Here is a 15,615-nt window from a genome sequence, read left to right as displayed (position 1 = left end):
ATTCAAGGCTATTGAATGGAACGGGACAAAATGAGAAGGGATTTTTTTTATTAGAATTTTAATTCCAAAAGTGTAGAATTAAATAAGGAATTATACAAAATAGTCTGACAGAAAAAAAGTTATGTCATGCAGACTGTTCAGTAAATCTATCTTGGTCTGAAAGCCAGTGGGCTGCCCCTAGCACAGGAGTGGGCAAACTACAGCCCATGGGCTGGATTCGGCCCGTCAGGGCTTTGGATCCGGCCGGCAGGATTGCCCCCCGTGGGCCCATGAGCCGGCGCCGCTCTGCAGAAGTCGCCGGCACCACTTCCGTGGGGCCCCCGGGTTGGGGGGCAGAGGGCTCCGTGCGTTGCCTTTGCCTCCAGGCACCGCCCCCCACAGCTCCCATTGACCGGGAATGGGGAACCGTGGCCAATGGGAGCTTCAAAGGAGGTACCTGGAGGCACAGCAAGGGCAGCGCACATGGAGCCCTCCGCCCCTCCTCCCACCACCAGGGGCCGCAGCGCTTCCTGGAGCCGAGCTGCACGGCGCAGCGTGGGGCCAGGGCAGGCGCTGGGCCAGGGCCCGAACCCCGCCTGCATTCAACCACCCAACTCCCTGCCCTAAGCTCCCTGCCTGCACCTCGCACCCCTCCTGCACCCCAACCCCCTGTCCTGAGCTCCCTGCTGCACCCCGCACTCCTCCTGCACCCCTGCCCTGAGCCCCCTCGGTACACCCCGCACCCTTCCTGCACCCCAACCCCCTGCCCTGAGCCCCGTCCTGCACTCTGCACCCCTCCTGCACCCCTGTCCTGAGCCCCCTCCTGCACTCCACACCCCTCCTGCACCCCAACCCCCTTCCCTGAGCCCCCTCATATACCCCGCACCCCTCCTTTGCCCCAATCCCTTGCCCTGAGCCCCTTCCTGCACATCGCACTCCCTCCCACACCCCAACCCCCTGCCCCGGCCCTGCATACAATTTCCCCACCCAGATGTGGCCCTCAGCCCCAAAAGTTTGCCCACCCCTGCCCTAGCACAATACTTTATTTGTATTAGACACCTACCACAGTTATGTCTTTGATCTTCGTCACTCATATCCCCACAGTCATTATCACCGTCACAGATCCAGCTTGCTGGGATACATCTGCCATCATCACACCTGAACTGGTTACTTGAACAAGTCCGCACATGGGACACTTAAAAAATGAATAGAATTACTCTGCTTGTTAAACTAGCCTACACCGTTGTAATAACCTACTAATTGAAACATTCTTTAGGACAGGTTTACTCCAGTGAAATGTAAGAGGAAAGCTCAAAAATTAGAACATAGGTCAAATCACACTTGCTGAGATAAGATGAACACCACTTCTCCGTGCCCCATTTTCTCTTTATTGGTCAATTACACTAACAACCCCTACAAACACATTACTGCTTTGATTATTAGTATGTCAATCTTGTTATTCATCAAAAGTAGACTGTTAAGGAAACTTGAAATTAGGAAACTTGGCAAACTTGAAGCAGGCATCAGATCTAACATGAATTCAACACTCCTGACAGTGACCGTACTAATTTTACTATGTATGTTTATAATTGCTTGTTTGTAATCAGGGGCTGAGGTTTTTGGAGCAATCCAGAGACTTTTTAGACAGGTCTTAAGGTTGAAGCTGTGTCAGTTTGAGTTCCTCCAAAAGCAGGCATGTGTCTCAGAGCTCTAGAAATGCAGGCAAAAAGTCACAATCATTTCTACGTTTGAAATCAAAAGGTGTAGTTTTTATTTTAATAAATACATTGCTAGTAATAAACCAACAGTACATTACCAGCTATCACTTGAATTTCTCATACCTCATGAAATGTGGAGAATGAGACATTTTCATCACAAGACATCAGCCCATTTTCAATCACAAGAAAATCCTAGTCTCCTGTTACAGTACCAGTTTTTTCCACTGATATCTGCCACATTGTACTCTACTCGTTTCCCAGTGATTTTGGTCTTCCTCCTCTTCCGCCCTATGGAGAAAATACCTAGCTTCTTTCCCCACTTCCTTCTCCCTTCCCTTTCTTATTTCCCTGTTTACTCTAATCAGTTTCCATCCTGCATACAGGACCTGATTATTCCAAGGAATTATGAGACACTCAGAATCCTAGAATGCCCCAGTCTCACACTATCTGAAGTTTCAGAGTAGCAGCTGTGTTAGTCTGTATCCGCAAAAAGAACAGGAGTACTTGTTGCACCTTAGAGACTAACAAATTTATTTGAGCATACGCTTTCGTGGGCTACAGCCCACTTCATCGGATGCATGTAGTGGAAAATATCTGAAGTGTAGCCCTCTCTCCACACCTTTTTCCCCAAATGTCAGAGTGCATATGCACTCTTAATGTCCAAGACCATTCCAAAATACAGGCTACCCCACATCAGCCAATTCACCACCACTGTTGTTTCAAAGGAGAAAGGAATGGTTTTCATTTACGAGTAATTAATCATGATAGCTAAGAGAATTTGCATTCCACACAGAGCTTTTGTGATGCAGACACTAAGACAGGGTCAGGCAAACTTTTTGGCCTGAGGGCCGCATTGGGTTTCATAAATTGTAAGGAGGGCCGGGTAGGGGAGGGGGTTGTGGCTCAGCCCCCATCTCCTATCTGCTCCCCGTCGAACTCCTGCCCCATCCAACCCCCCCTGTTCCCTGATGGCCCCTCTGGGACCCCTGCCCCATCCACACACCCCAGCTCCCTGTCCCCTGACTGCCCCTGGACCCCCGCCGCCACATCCAACCCCTCCTCTCATTCCTGATGGCCCCCCGGGACCCCTACCCCATCCAACCACCCCTTCTCCCTGTCCCCTGACTGTCCCCTGCTGCCCCATCAACCCCCCCCTTCCTGACTGCCCCTGGGGACCCCGCCCCCATTCAACCCCATTTCCCCCTGACCACCATCCACACCCCCGCCCCCGACCACCACCCCGAACTCCCCTGCCCTCTATCCAACCTCCCCTGCTTGGATGTGGCCCGTGGGCCATATTTTGCCCACCCCTGCACTAAGAAATAAATTGAAACTACAGGCTCATATCACCCAAGCCACTGAACAGGCCTTAAAATGTTTTTCCAGTTACTACCAGCCTGGACTGGATTTGTACTGCTGATCTAGAAGAGAAATTATTTATTTCCCATAACCAATTTCCTGAGCCATCCCATTCCCCAGAACAGTTCTCTTTTAACTGCACACTCACCACAAGAGGCGGGTTCATCAGAGCCATCAGCACAGTCTACTCCTTGATCACAGTACCAATGAGCAGGAATACAACGTCCAGATGTACAACGAAACTCACTATTTGTGCAAGTCAGTGAGACTGGAAGAAAAAACCTATGTATGACTTCTTTCTTTTTGTTACCCTTCCAACTTGTTTTAAGTTGCTTTTGAGTCCATGATACGCAAAAACATTATAGACCCCAAAAAAGAAAAAGAAAAAATTATGCTAGCAAGGATGCCCTTTCATATTCTATCTGCAGAGCTTTTTGTACAATCTAGCTGCTCTTTCCATTCAACTACTGGGTCAAATTCTCTCCTTAGACAAGTACGTGCAGCTTCTACTGTTGCATCCACTTATGGGAATGCAGAATGTGCCCCTTGTATTAGGGTTACCATTCGTCCGGATTTACCCGGACATGTCCTCCTTTTGTGTGCTAAAAATAGCGTCCGGGGGGAATTTGTAAAGCACTCACAATGTCCGGGATTTCACCCTCCCCCGGCAGAGCGAGCGGCTGGGAGGGCTGCAGGAAAGTCCCGGGCTGGACTCTGGAGCAGCTTCCTCCTCCCACCCCCCCCCCCTGCATTCTGAGCCGGCCGGCAGCTCAGCCTCCTGCAGCCCGCTCCGGCAGCCCTGTGCAGGGCCAGGGACCGGGTTTTGTGTTGTGCAGGGGAGCTCAGCCATGTGTCCGGCTGGCACAGAGCCCAACACCCTGTTCTGAGCAGCAGGGTAAGGGGGGGCAGGAGAAGGGACAGGGAGGTTCTGGAGGGGGCAGTCAAGAAACGGGGGGGGGGCTTTTGGAGGGGAGTGGAGAAAGTTTTGGGCAGTCAGGGTACAGGTAGGGGGTAGGGTCCTGGGGGGCAGTTGGGGGGGGGTCTTAGGAGGGGGCAGTTAGGGGACAAGGAACAGGGAGTCTTAGGTAGGGGGTGGGGTTCTGGAGGGCAGTTAGGAGCAGGGGTCCCAGGAGGGGGCAGTCAGGGGACAAGGAGCGGGGGGTAGGGGGCTGGGAGTTCTGGGGGGGAGCTGTCAGGGGGCAGGAGTGGGGAGAGGGATCGGAGCAGTCAGGGGACAGGGAGCAGAGGGGTTTAGATGGGTTGGGAGTTCTGGGGGGGGCTGTCAGGGGGTGGGGAGTGGTTGGATGGGGCGTGGGAGTCCCAGGGGTCTGTCTGGGGGTGGGGGTGTGGATAAGGGTTGGGGCAGTCAGGGGACAAGAGGCAAGGAGGCTTAGATAGGGAGTGGAGTCCCGGGGGGCAGTTAGGGGCAGGGGTCCCAGGAGGGGGCAGTCAGGGGACAAGGAACGGGGGGAGGGTTGGGGGTTCTGGGGGGGCGGGAAGTGGGAGGGGCTAGGGCGGGGCTCCTCCCGTCCTCTTTTTTGCTTGTTGAAATATGGTAACCCTACTTGTATAAGATTCCACAGAGCATCTAGAGAGCAAAGCACATTGTACATTTATAGTTGAGAGGAGACTAAGATGATTTTCACTTTAAGAATAATAGGAAAAGGGAACTCTACAAGCCAGAAATCTGCTGTTTAGACTTGATCTTGTTATCTTCACTGTTTCCCTACAACTAAGGAATTCAGGGGCATTGAATGTATTGCTCGTTAACACCCTTGAATTGTTTCAGTTTCCCTTTTGTCCCTCTCTTCCTCCCACTTTCCCTTTATCTCTTTTTCTTCCACAGTGCACTACACTTTTGCCTTCTCTCACCCGCTCTCCATGCAGAACACCCATCAGTAATATAGCAGCACTTCCAAGATTTATGATACAAAGGGACGGAAGTACATCCTTCATTAGCAGCACAAGACTTACAATTCCTACTGGTTGGCAAAGGTGCCAAAATTTCTTCCTGTCACACATGCTCCACCCCTAAACTGACCATATTCTGTGGGCAAAAGCTGGGCTTGAAATTTAGAATGATTGGGTGAAAGACCATTCAATTCAATGTAGATAACTATGAGGTAATGACAACCCACTCAATCACTACAAAGTACAGAGCAGTGGTAGTAAACATACCTCGTACACTTTATAAATTGATCTGGGATACCTTAAACATGGAAGGAAATACATACAACCAACTTCTATGCTAGCAAACAAAGATCTGGTAGTTATGACTGAGAGAAAACAAGATGCTTTTACACAGTACTTAGAAGCAATAATAAACGACTAAATGTTTTCTAGAATATATAAACACTTCAGAGAAGTAAAACAAACTATAGTCTAGATTGTGTAAACCAAAGTATTGAGCAAAAGGAAGAGGAAGTTATTCTAGCACTAAGGGACTGGCGAAGGCACATTCAGAATAGTGTGCTCATTTCTGGTAACCTTGAAAAATATGATGTAGATCAGTGGTTTTCAACCTTTTTTCATTTGCGGATCCCTAAAAAATTTCGAATGGAGGTGCAGACCACTTTGGAAATCTAAGACATAGTCTGCAGACCCCCAGAGTCCGCAGACAACAGGTTGAAAACCACTGATGTAGAAGGTACAGCAAAGAATAACCAGAATGGATAAAGGATTCTTGAAATACTAAAAAAAAAAAAAAGAGAGAGAGAGAGAAATTATGCCTGATTTCATTGGGAAAAGCTGAGACTACATAAATGGTGAGCACATTATGGTACATATACCTCATAAACCTCAGGGAGTATAAAGAACAGATGTTACAAGAACATTTGAGCTTGTACCAAAGGCACCAGAGGAATGAATTACTGAAGTGAAGAAAGGTGATTAGGGCACTATAGCTGAGTGGTTTGAGCACTGGCCTGCTAAACCCAGGGTTGTGAGTTCAATCCTTGAGGGGGGCCACTTAGGGATCTGGGGCAAAATCAGTACTTGGTCCTGCTAGTGAAGGCAGGGGGGGCTGGACTCGATGACCTTTCAGGGTCCTTTACAGCTCTATGAGATAGGTATATCTCCATATATTTACTTACCACAATGAGTGGGGCTCTCATCACTCATGTCTCCACAGTCGTTATCTCCATCACACAGATATGTTCGAGGAATGCAAATGTTTGTGCTTTGACATTTTGTAAAACCAGATTGGCAAGTGCGTTCAGCTTTAAGAGGGAAAGAGAAAGAAAATGTTTAGAACATTTTTATCCCACTAAACTGTATCATTTTGAAAGAAACACAATGTTGTTAAAATAAAATTTACTCTGGAGTAAATTTTCAGCGTCTTATATAAGTTTTAGCTAAGAGACTGCCACTATATCACTGTTCACGCAAAAGAAACACAAAGTGGCTCTAAAAAACACTAGAGGGAGCTAAAACAGCCACAAAACTTTAGGTGTCTGTTTTCCTCAAAGTTAAATCAATAGTAAATTAATACAAAATAGATTTTTTACATATTTTTCTGGGATATTTTCTCTTGATTAATGGCTAAACGTGGATGTCTTGAGAAGCTACAAAAAGAGATGGGCAAATAACTCAAAATGTTTTCCACTCATTTTTGTTCAAATGTTGATATGAATTATTTGGGGCCATGCTCATGACTCTGTCCTGCTGCTCTCTGTGAACATTCAGGCAATTAAGTTTTACTGGCAAAAATGTTGGCAGAATGCATTTTCAAAGTAGCAAGTGCTAGTATTCACAGAAACCATATTGTAAATTCACATGAACATGTATTCATATTGGAAGTGCTTGTACATTCAACCAATTGGGGCAGAAATAATACCATGTGAATTATCTTACCAACCACAAATAAGCAACATAGCTGAACTTTTGAATACTTGTGATAAATCCATAGAGTAAACATTCAAACATTTTAGAAAAATGCAAGTTACAAGTACATTCCAGAAAATCACAATATACCAACAAATATAGCAAGCAGAAAAGGGGGCTACCTTAACTGAATAAATTTCTCATCATGAATTATTTGCTCAGCTCAAGTTATGAATGTTCCTACTGACCAGAAGGGCTGCTTAGCCTGATTAGCCACGTTATTGGTCAATATTGATTTAACTGCATTTTGTATTTTATTGAAAATACTACTCATTTCCAAAAACAATTCTGTTGATTTTGAAATGAACACTTAACTAATGAAACATTTCCACTTTTTTAGCAATATGAAGCATTCATATTAAAGAGTAAAAGTAACTCTTCAGTAACATGCATAATATTTACTGCAGGTGATTAAAGCTATTGCAATTAACACAGTAAGAATGATATAAAACTTTATAGCATAAACTCACTGCACAAATTTGGGTCCCAACCTTCTGAAGACTTACATAAAGATATAATGCACCATGAAGAGCCCTGTTGAACTGAATGGGACTATTCACAGCACACAAAGTGAAGCACATGCATAAATCTTTCCAGGGTTGGGGACGTACAGAGGACAGGCTATTTTTAATAATAAAATAAAATATCTATGCTCTCATATTGCTCATAAATATTTTAATTACTGTTTTGTTTCAAAATAGTATAAAGTAGAATATTGTTAAAATAAACCAATCGTGTCAAGAGAAGTCACTTGTTCTCTTTTGTGGATAGCTTCATTATTCTTCACAAGCAAAAATATTTGCCTCTTCTTTGGTTTAAAGAGTCAGATCCAAATATACAATAGGTAGTTATGATGAACTTACGGCAATTTCTCTCATCTGAAGTGCCATTATCATAACAGTTGTTTACACCATTGCAGACGTATTCAAGAGATATACACCTTCCATTATTGCAAGTAAATTCTGTGTTGGAGTCACAAGTTCGGAACAAGCAGCCCACCTCATCACTGTTGTCTCCACAGTCATTGTAGTGGTCGCAGCGGTAGTGATAAGGTACGCACCTCCCATTGCCACAGGTAAAAGCTGTTGGCTGACAGGTATGGAAAGCTAAAAGGGGATAAATACAGGGAGAAAAAGTCATGGATACAATGTAAACTCAATTCTTTGACAAATGTAGCAAAGGAAAACGCGCTTCACTTTTACCTGCCAGGGCAAACATCGCTGCAAAACGGACTGCATGAAAAGTAAAATACACATTTTGAATTAGACAAAGTCAAAAGGTAAAGTAGGATAAACATGATTTAAAGTTAAAGGCATGCCTATAAATCCTTTCTTGTTTCTAATGCAAATTTGTTGTCATAATACACATGAAGATGCAGACGCAAAATCGGAAAGCAGGCAGGAGCCCACTCCAAATTACTACCACATGACTCAATCCCATTGCCACCAAACCAATGGGAAAAGTGCCACTGATGTCATTGGGAGCAGGACTGAGCCCCGTGTCACTTTCGAACACAGTTATTAAAACACTTACCACACACACTTTCCAGCTCATCGCTGCCATCCCCACAATCGTTATCATTGTCACATTTCCACCGCTCTGAAATGCATCGTCCATTAAGGCATGTGAAGAGCCCTCCATCACACCTGGTACCATTGTCCACAATACAGTGCTTGTTATTATTGGCTAAATACCAGTGACCTTCAGAAGGACACTGACACTCTGCACCAGTAGGACCTGCATACATTTGAAACCAAAAAAAAAAAAAAAAAAAAAAAAAGGATGAGCATATCAACACATTAAGGTAAACGTTCCATAAAATTATTCACAGCTACAACATTCGTTATTCTTTGCTGAACTATAATAGCTAGCTTTGTTGTATTTGTCAGCCTTTTAAATAAGCAAGGCTACTGGGTCAGATGCTGAATTCAGTACACCTGTATCAATCCACTTAACTGAACGGCACTATTCAAGAGTTACGCTGGAGTAACTGAGCTCCAAATCTGGTGCACTGATTTATAATATTTGTTTGCCATAAATACCATGAGATCTCTGGGCTGTTCTCAGTGTGATAATAGGTGCACTTTTGGGGTCCAAGTGAGAAAGTATCCTGTCGTCAAAAATTAAGGCCACACCAGCTGAAGATCTGGCCCTTAAGACTGGAAAACATTAGACTAACTTTGTTCATATTGAAGTCAATGGGAGTTTTCCATTTGCCTCTAGGCCAACTGTGAATGGGAGATAAATGCCTAGGTGCTTTTGGAAATCCCACCAGGCACCTATCTGCATCTTTAGCAGACTTTAAAAATCTTGTCCGGCGTGCTTTTAAAAATCCCTCCCCTAATGTATTTTACAGTTTCAGCTTGTGCCAAACTTGTACAACATTATCAACTTATTAAACCCACTCATTTTCTATTGGAAATTGGGATTTCAATTGCCAAAGCTTTTAAAATAACACAACAAAACAGATGGAGATTGTACGGCAAGGGGTTCTGAAAGAGTCTGGAAAATAATGGTAACGGAAATATTTTGTAATACCATGTGCTGAAGAAATCCAGATTATGACGACATTTTAAATTTGCAGCATGAAGTATTTAGTGCTGTGGTACCATTCTGAGGTCCCAGTGTAATCTACTGGTAAGTATGTATTATAGGCCCCCTCTGTGCTGAATCCATAGAGGACAGGCGTCCATTACAGCCCCAGCTAGAGTGCTTTAGCTCTAACTGTAGCAGCTCATGTAGTTCAATCCCTGATGTGTCAGCCAAAATGGCAGCTGTCACATTAGCACAGAAAATTCAGTTTGTACAGTCTGGACCTCAATGAGATATATTTTAGTTTAGACCAGGAATGGGCAACTGTAGGCATAGGGGAAACAACCTGCCCACCAGAGTAGTATGAGGCAGCAGCAAATTTACTAAAAGACGGTGCCCCTCAGTGACCCGGCTCAATCTTCAAAAAAAATTCTGTGTAGCCTGCTCAGGTTTTTAGGATATTTTGTGGTGCTCTGCTACCTTAAAGTTGCCCATTCCTGGTTTAGGTGAATAAATATTTCAGCCATTCCCAAGTAATTTTTAAACCTAGCACTCCACCATACTGTGAATTCTGCTATAGTCAACATTATCATCAAACATAATAGTTTACCTGGTGCACAGATGTGACTGCAACCGCCATTAAATTGGTTGCAAGGATTGATGCACTGTTGTTGCTTACTTTTTGACCAAACATGAATATCCATTGGTCTTTGTGGCAGATTCATGATCATTACTATCTGATCTGAGCCATCGTATTTGTTAGCTCGGTAAATACTTCTGGTATTCCAATCTGTCCAGTAAATGTGCTGATCAAACAAGGTCATGGCAAATGGATATAGAGCAGTACTAACGATTACTTCACGATTGGAACCAGAAAGGGAGCATCGCTCAATCTTCTGTCTAAAATAAATAAGGAAATATTAAAGCCTTTGAACTTTTCCAGATACAAGTACATACTTAAATTACACTCTGTGACCAATTAAATACTGGAGCATATTTAACTAAGTTTTGTTATTAAATACAGTTTGAGGTCTCAGGGGCTTTTCAAACTACTGGCTCAATAATGATGCAAAGTAATGACTTTGAAACACTAATAAAATAATGTACCAGAAGCAATTAGTTTTTAGAAGAAAACATTTAAGCAGCTACACTACCCATAACCAAAATGAGCACAAATTTCATGACAGAATTCTTTCCTTTGAAAGGACTCAAAATTCATGTAGCCTTGCACTAGGAGTACAATGGCATCATGAAAGGGAAAGATACTGTCTTTTTAGTTGCCCCTACTGAAGACCCAAATTCATGTTACCAGGAAATACATAGCAGATCACATACAAAATAAATACATAAACCTATGTGCTAAGTTTCCCATGAATAAATATATGAAAGAAGAAGAGTTGCTATAAAATAACCACAAATTCTTCTCTGTTGACCTTGGAATTCAGGCTCCCCTCTGCAACGATGAGCAGAACTAACAGAAGCAGCATCTCCGGGGTCCACAAGAGATACAGGCTCCAACCCTACAGATCCTGTGGCAAGCAATATCCCTGTTCCATACTGTCTACCCATCCTGTCCCTAGCAGGACTATTGACCCACCTGCACCTGCTTCCAGTGGAGGTCAGATAGTGCTGCTTCAGGAAGAATCAATTTATGCTACAGTTGCCGGTGCATTATTATGTAAAATCATTTTATCAGGCCACAAATGTTTGCAGCACTTAAGGCAGAGAGTTAAACAAGTTCCCTGCCTCACAGAGATTACAGTCCAAGCAGACAAGTCACACAAGAACAAAACACGAGAGTACAGAAAAAGGAGGGTGTGGAAAGATTGTTGGCAGGAAGGATGACAAAGTAGGAAAGATTTCTAGAAGAAATGCAGTTTGAGGAGGGATTTCAAGGAGGAGAGAGAAAGTGCTTGGTAAAATAGGAGCATGGTATTGCTAGAAGCTGCGAGTGAGAAGAGAAAAAGGGAGCAGTGAGAAGAAAATACTGGGTGGAGTGTAGGGGAATTAGAGAAATTAGAGCAAATGTGAAGAGTGTACTATGCCCCGGGGAGAGGCTGCTGCCTCACTCCATGTCCCAGCATTCTGGTGATCAGACAACCCAATGAGGTGTTCTATACACATGGCAGGGCTTTGCTGACAGGAGACAGAAGGTTATGTGAGTTCTGCTCCTCTCCTTCAAAGATGCACCTGTGCGATTGCTGTGCTTTGGTCCTTTCTTCACAATGCAGTGAAAGTGTAGACTGTCAATGGAACAGAAAGGCTTTCTGAAAATTACACTGTAAACAATAACATTCCCCGTGTCCAGAGGGGGGGTTCAATGTTGCAGCTCCAGGACTAAGTCCCGCCCTTCAATTTAACACCCAGAAGAGCTCTTCCAAAGCTGTAGGAGCACGCAGGTAACCAGTCATTAGCATTAAGTGAATAACATGAACTTACATTAGCTAATCTTAGGGCAATTGTATGTTTAAGTCTCCCTTAGAGAAACATTTCAATTGTTACAAATTGCATTCTGGTCATTCACCAGACTACTAGGGTAGGCTGAATGAGGAGAGAAGCTGCTGACAGAAAGAAAATTATCATGTAAGAAATTTCTCCTTCTGCTGCATGGCTTCTCTCCTCCTTCATCACTAATGGGAAGTAACAAGCAGTGAATCACAGAAGTGGAGGAAGGGACGATAAAGCAGAATTTGAATTATTATTACAAGATGAATAATAGGCAGACATACAAGTTATCCCATATAAAACAAAAGCTTTGTAATTTAAGGAATTCTGGGGGAACCAACCCAGTAGCACCTTCCTACCAAAAGGCTCCCTCTGCAGAGCAATGAAAATCTATTTTGCAAATCTTCTTCATATGAGGCTCAGCCACTTTTCCCCACAAGGCCAATAGGGACCTTCCGAGGGCACCTTGATTCATACTCCATAAATAGTCTCTCAGATGCCCAGGATGTCAACTGGTGAAGGATTTTAATGTCTTGCCTGCAGCAAGTTTGAGGTCCTAAGGCCATGGCATTTTGGATAGAATAAGACGTTTTGGGAATGCCCATTTATGCCACAACTTTCCAAGGGAGTGTAAGGACTGGAACAAAATAATGGAAACACTGTTTCACAGGAGTTGTGGAAAGATGAACTCATCTTGGTCAGAATTATTTCTGGAGCTACAAGAATAACCTTTTCCACTTGACAACAGCTATGTCATTCTTGCACAGAGAGAGGAACTAATTCCAATCCTGTCTTTTGGAAGTAATGGCAAGAAGAAAAGCTGCACACAAGCTTGTCTAGTTTGGCCAGTCTGATGAATCTTGACACTTGACAATACTCAGTGGAGAGTCTGGTGTACCTCCATAAAGAACACTGCGAGGGCTGGTATACACCTTTTTATGGTATTTGGTTGCTGGATTCTGACCAGCCATCTGGGAAAACCTGTAGTGTAGCTCAGATCACCAGAACTTTGTGATTATTATTAATTGTTTGTAGTAAATTAGTGGCCAGGGCCCCATTTGCTGGACACAGTACAAACAAATAACAAAGAGACCATACTTGCCTCAAAGTGCCTTCTGTTTCCCCTCACACCTGAAATGAAATTTGACCTAATAAATTTCCCTGGTTAAATTCTGTCTGGATACCAAAATGTATCAATGAGACTAATGGAGAAACCCTGCGGAATTGCACTTCTCTTCCCATGCCCAGGCTATTAACTGTAGGTTGTCCAGTGTCCAGGAGTCTTTCAGCAGGTGTAATGGAGGTTCCTCAGTTGTCTATCAAATATAAAGTACCTTCTGACCCATGGAGGTTTAGGACTTCAACTCTCCTTTTTCCTCTTTTCCTCATCCTTTCTGTGAACTGTCTTGAAAGGCAGCAGACTTTTCTCTGCCCGTGACATTATTTCCATTGTCACAGAGAAACTTTGACCTCTGGTTATTCCCTGGTTTTGGAAGGGGTATAATTAAGACTACGTTTTAGTCACAGATATTTTTAGTAAAAGTTACGGGCAGGTCACGGGCAGTAAACAAAAATTCACAGCCTGTGACCTGTCCATGACTTTTAATAAAAATACCAGTGAATAAAACTTGCGGGGGGCCTGCCCAGGGGCCCCACGGGTGCTGGGAGAGGCACAGGCGGGGATGGGGGGGGGCTGGATGCTTGGGCGGGGGCACGCAGCCTGGGACCCCTGCTGGCACTGGGGAGGGCATGGGCGGCGGCAGGGGGGGGCACACAACCTGGGACCCCCACTGTTGCTGGGGTGGGCACGGGTGGCAGCAGCGGGGGAGGGGCTGGATGCTTGGGTGGGGGCACACAGCCTGGGACCCCTGCTGACGCCGGAGTGGGCGGTGGGGGGCAGGAGCTGGATGCTTGGATGGGGGCACACAGCCTGGGACCCCCACTGGTGCTGGGGTGGGCACGGGCAGCAGTGGCAGGGGAGGGGCTGGATGCTTGGGCGGGGGCACAGAGCCTGGGACCCCCGCTGGCACCGGGGTGGGCAGGGGCGGCGGCAGTCAGGGGCTGGATGCTTGGACAGGGGCACACATTCTGGGATCCCCGCTGACGCTGGGGTGGGCAGGGCTGGCGGCGGTGGGGGGAAGGGGCTGGATGCTTCAACAGGGGCACACAGCCTGGGACCCCCGCTGGCACCGGAGTGGGCAGGGGTGGTGGCAGTGGGGCAGGGGCTGTATGCATGGGCAGGGGCGCACAGCCTGGGACCCCCGCTGGTGCTGGGAGGTGGGGATTGGCAGGGCCAAAAGGCTCCCTACCTGGCTCCGTGCCAATGGGAGCTGCAAAGCCAGTGCTCTGGGCAGAGGCAGTGTGCAGAGCTGCGTGGCCACCCTCTGCCTAGCAGCTGAGTGAGGGGGATGTCGCCACTTCCAGGGAGCCTCCCAGGTAAGCGCCACCCAGAGCCCACCTCACCCCATCTGGTGCCCCAACCCTCTGCCCCCTCCCATACCCAAACTGCTGCTGGCTGGGACACGGGGGCCCAAGTTTGCCCGAGCAGCCACCGGTGCACCTGATGCAGGGGCTGCTTGAGCTGCCCCTGAGCCAGGCACACCGGCCACTGCAGAAGTCATGGAGGTCACAGAAAGTAACGGAATCCATGACCTCCGTGGCAAACTCGCAGCCTTAGGTATAAACACTCATGCTTCAGAGCATAAACAAACCTCTAATTAATGGGAGTTAAAACAAAACTTCCCCTGTAGGCAAGTTATTATATAATTTCCCTCTATAGGGTTTCTTGCACCTTCCTCTAAAGGATGTGGTACTGGGACAGGACACCATACTTGATGGATCACTAGCCTGATCCCGCAAAACCAACATTATGGCTGTGTTCAGAAACACCGCTGACAGAGCTGTTGACATGAACTAAAAGGATGTGCATGCTGAGATATTGGAATTTGGTACACCTCCAGGGGCGACCTTGAGAGACCTGCATGCTTTCTTTTTTCTGAGTGCAGGACCATAATTCCTGGGTCATCTTGTCTTCCAGGTATGCTTCCGACCCTGCAAGGTTTGCTTTCATAGCAAGTGTGCAAGGGTCTATAGGGAAAACTGAGTTGATTTTCAGCATGTTGTTGGTACTTACCTGCCCACAAGGGGAGATCCAGACATGATTCAGGAATGGTGGTTAATTTTGTATTACGTCCCCTCAGTGGTACCATGTTCTTAGGAGGACTATCTGGAGACACACTGTGTGAAATCCCACTTGGGGGATAACACAGATGCTTGGTACTAGCAAACACATTCGCTAGAGACAATTGGTTATGGATAAGCACTGCCAGGAAATGATTGATGCAAGAAAGTTTGTATCTTTGTGAATATTTACCGTAATAGTAAAATTACAGTCAGACCCATGCTTATTTTGACCTCTGGTTGAACCATTTTCTGCACTGGGCTCAAAAGATTTTTCTTGATTTTGATCAAGTGGTGGGGCTGAATTTTTTCCAGCAGCTGGCAAATTCTGAGTGAGTCTGTTTCTCTGGACAGGGCACAGGTTGTGATGTTGTCCATGCATGGGCATAGATGTGCTGTGACTATTACCAGCCATTTCTTAGGACTCTGGATGCAGACGGCAGACTGAAAGAAAGAGTCTTGTACAGGAAGTTTGCTCTCTCATGTACAAATGCTCATGTCATCTTTGTCATGCTGAGGA

At 45.6% G+C, this 15,615-nt stretch overlaps 1 protein-coding gene across 3 annotated transcripts in view; it reads right to left on the bottom strand.

Annotated features, from left to right (window-relative positions):
- The window catches only part of LRP2 (LDL receptor related protein 2), a 175,712-nt gene that overhangs the window by 52,826 nt on the left and 107,271 nt on the right, over positions 1–15,615 (bottom strand). For all 3 annotated transcript variants that reach the window (XM_054043686.1, XM_054043688.1, XM_054043687.1), the window contains exons 42-47: positions 10,081–10,370; positions 8,472–8,675; positions 7,802–8,044; positions 6,149–6,274; positions 3,205–3,324; positions 1,043–1,174 (exon numbers count right to left, since the gene is read on the bottom strand). In XM_054043686.1, the coding sequence (XP_053899661.1) occupies positions 1,043–1,174; positions 3,205–3,324; positions 6,149–6,274; positions 7,802–8,044; positions 8,472–8,675; positions 10,081–10,370 (1,115 nt within the window). The remainder of the gene's footprint in view (positions 1–1,042; positions 1,175–3,204; positions 3,325–6,148; positions 6,275–7,801; positions 8,045–8,471; positions 8,676–10,080; positions 10,371–15,615) is intronic.

The sequence above is a fragment of the Malaclemys terrapin genome, chromosome 11 (genome assembly GCF_027887155.1).
Source record: "Malaclemys terrapin pileata isolate rMalTer1 chromosome 11, rMalTer1.hap1, whole genome shotgun sequence".
Lineage (NCBI taxonomy): Eukaryota > Metazoa > Chordata > Testudines > Emydidae > Malaclemys > Malaclemys terrapin.
This window is presented reverse-complemented; position numbering and strand designations above follow the sequence as displayed.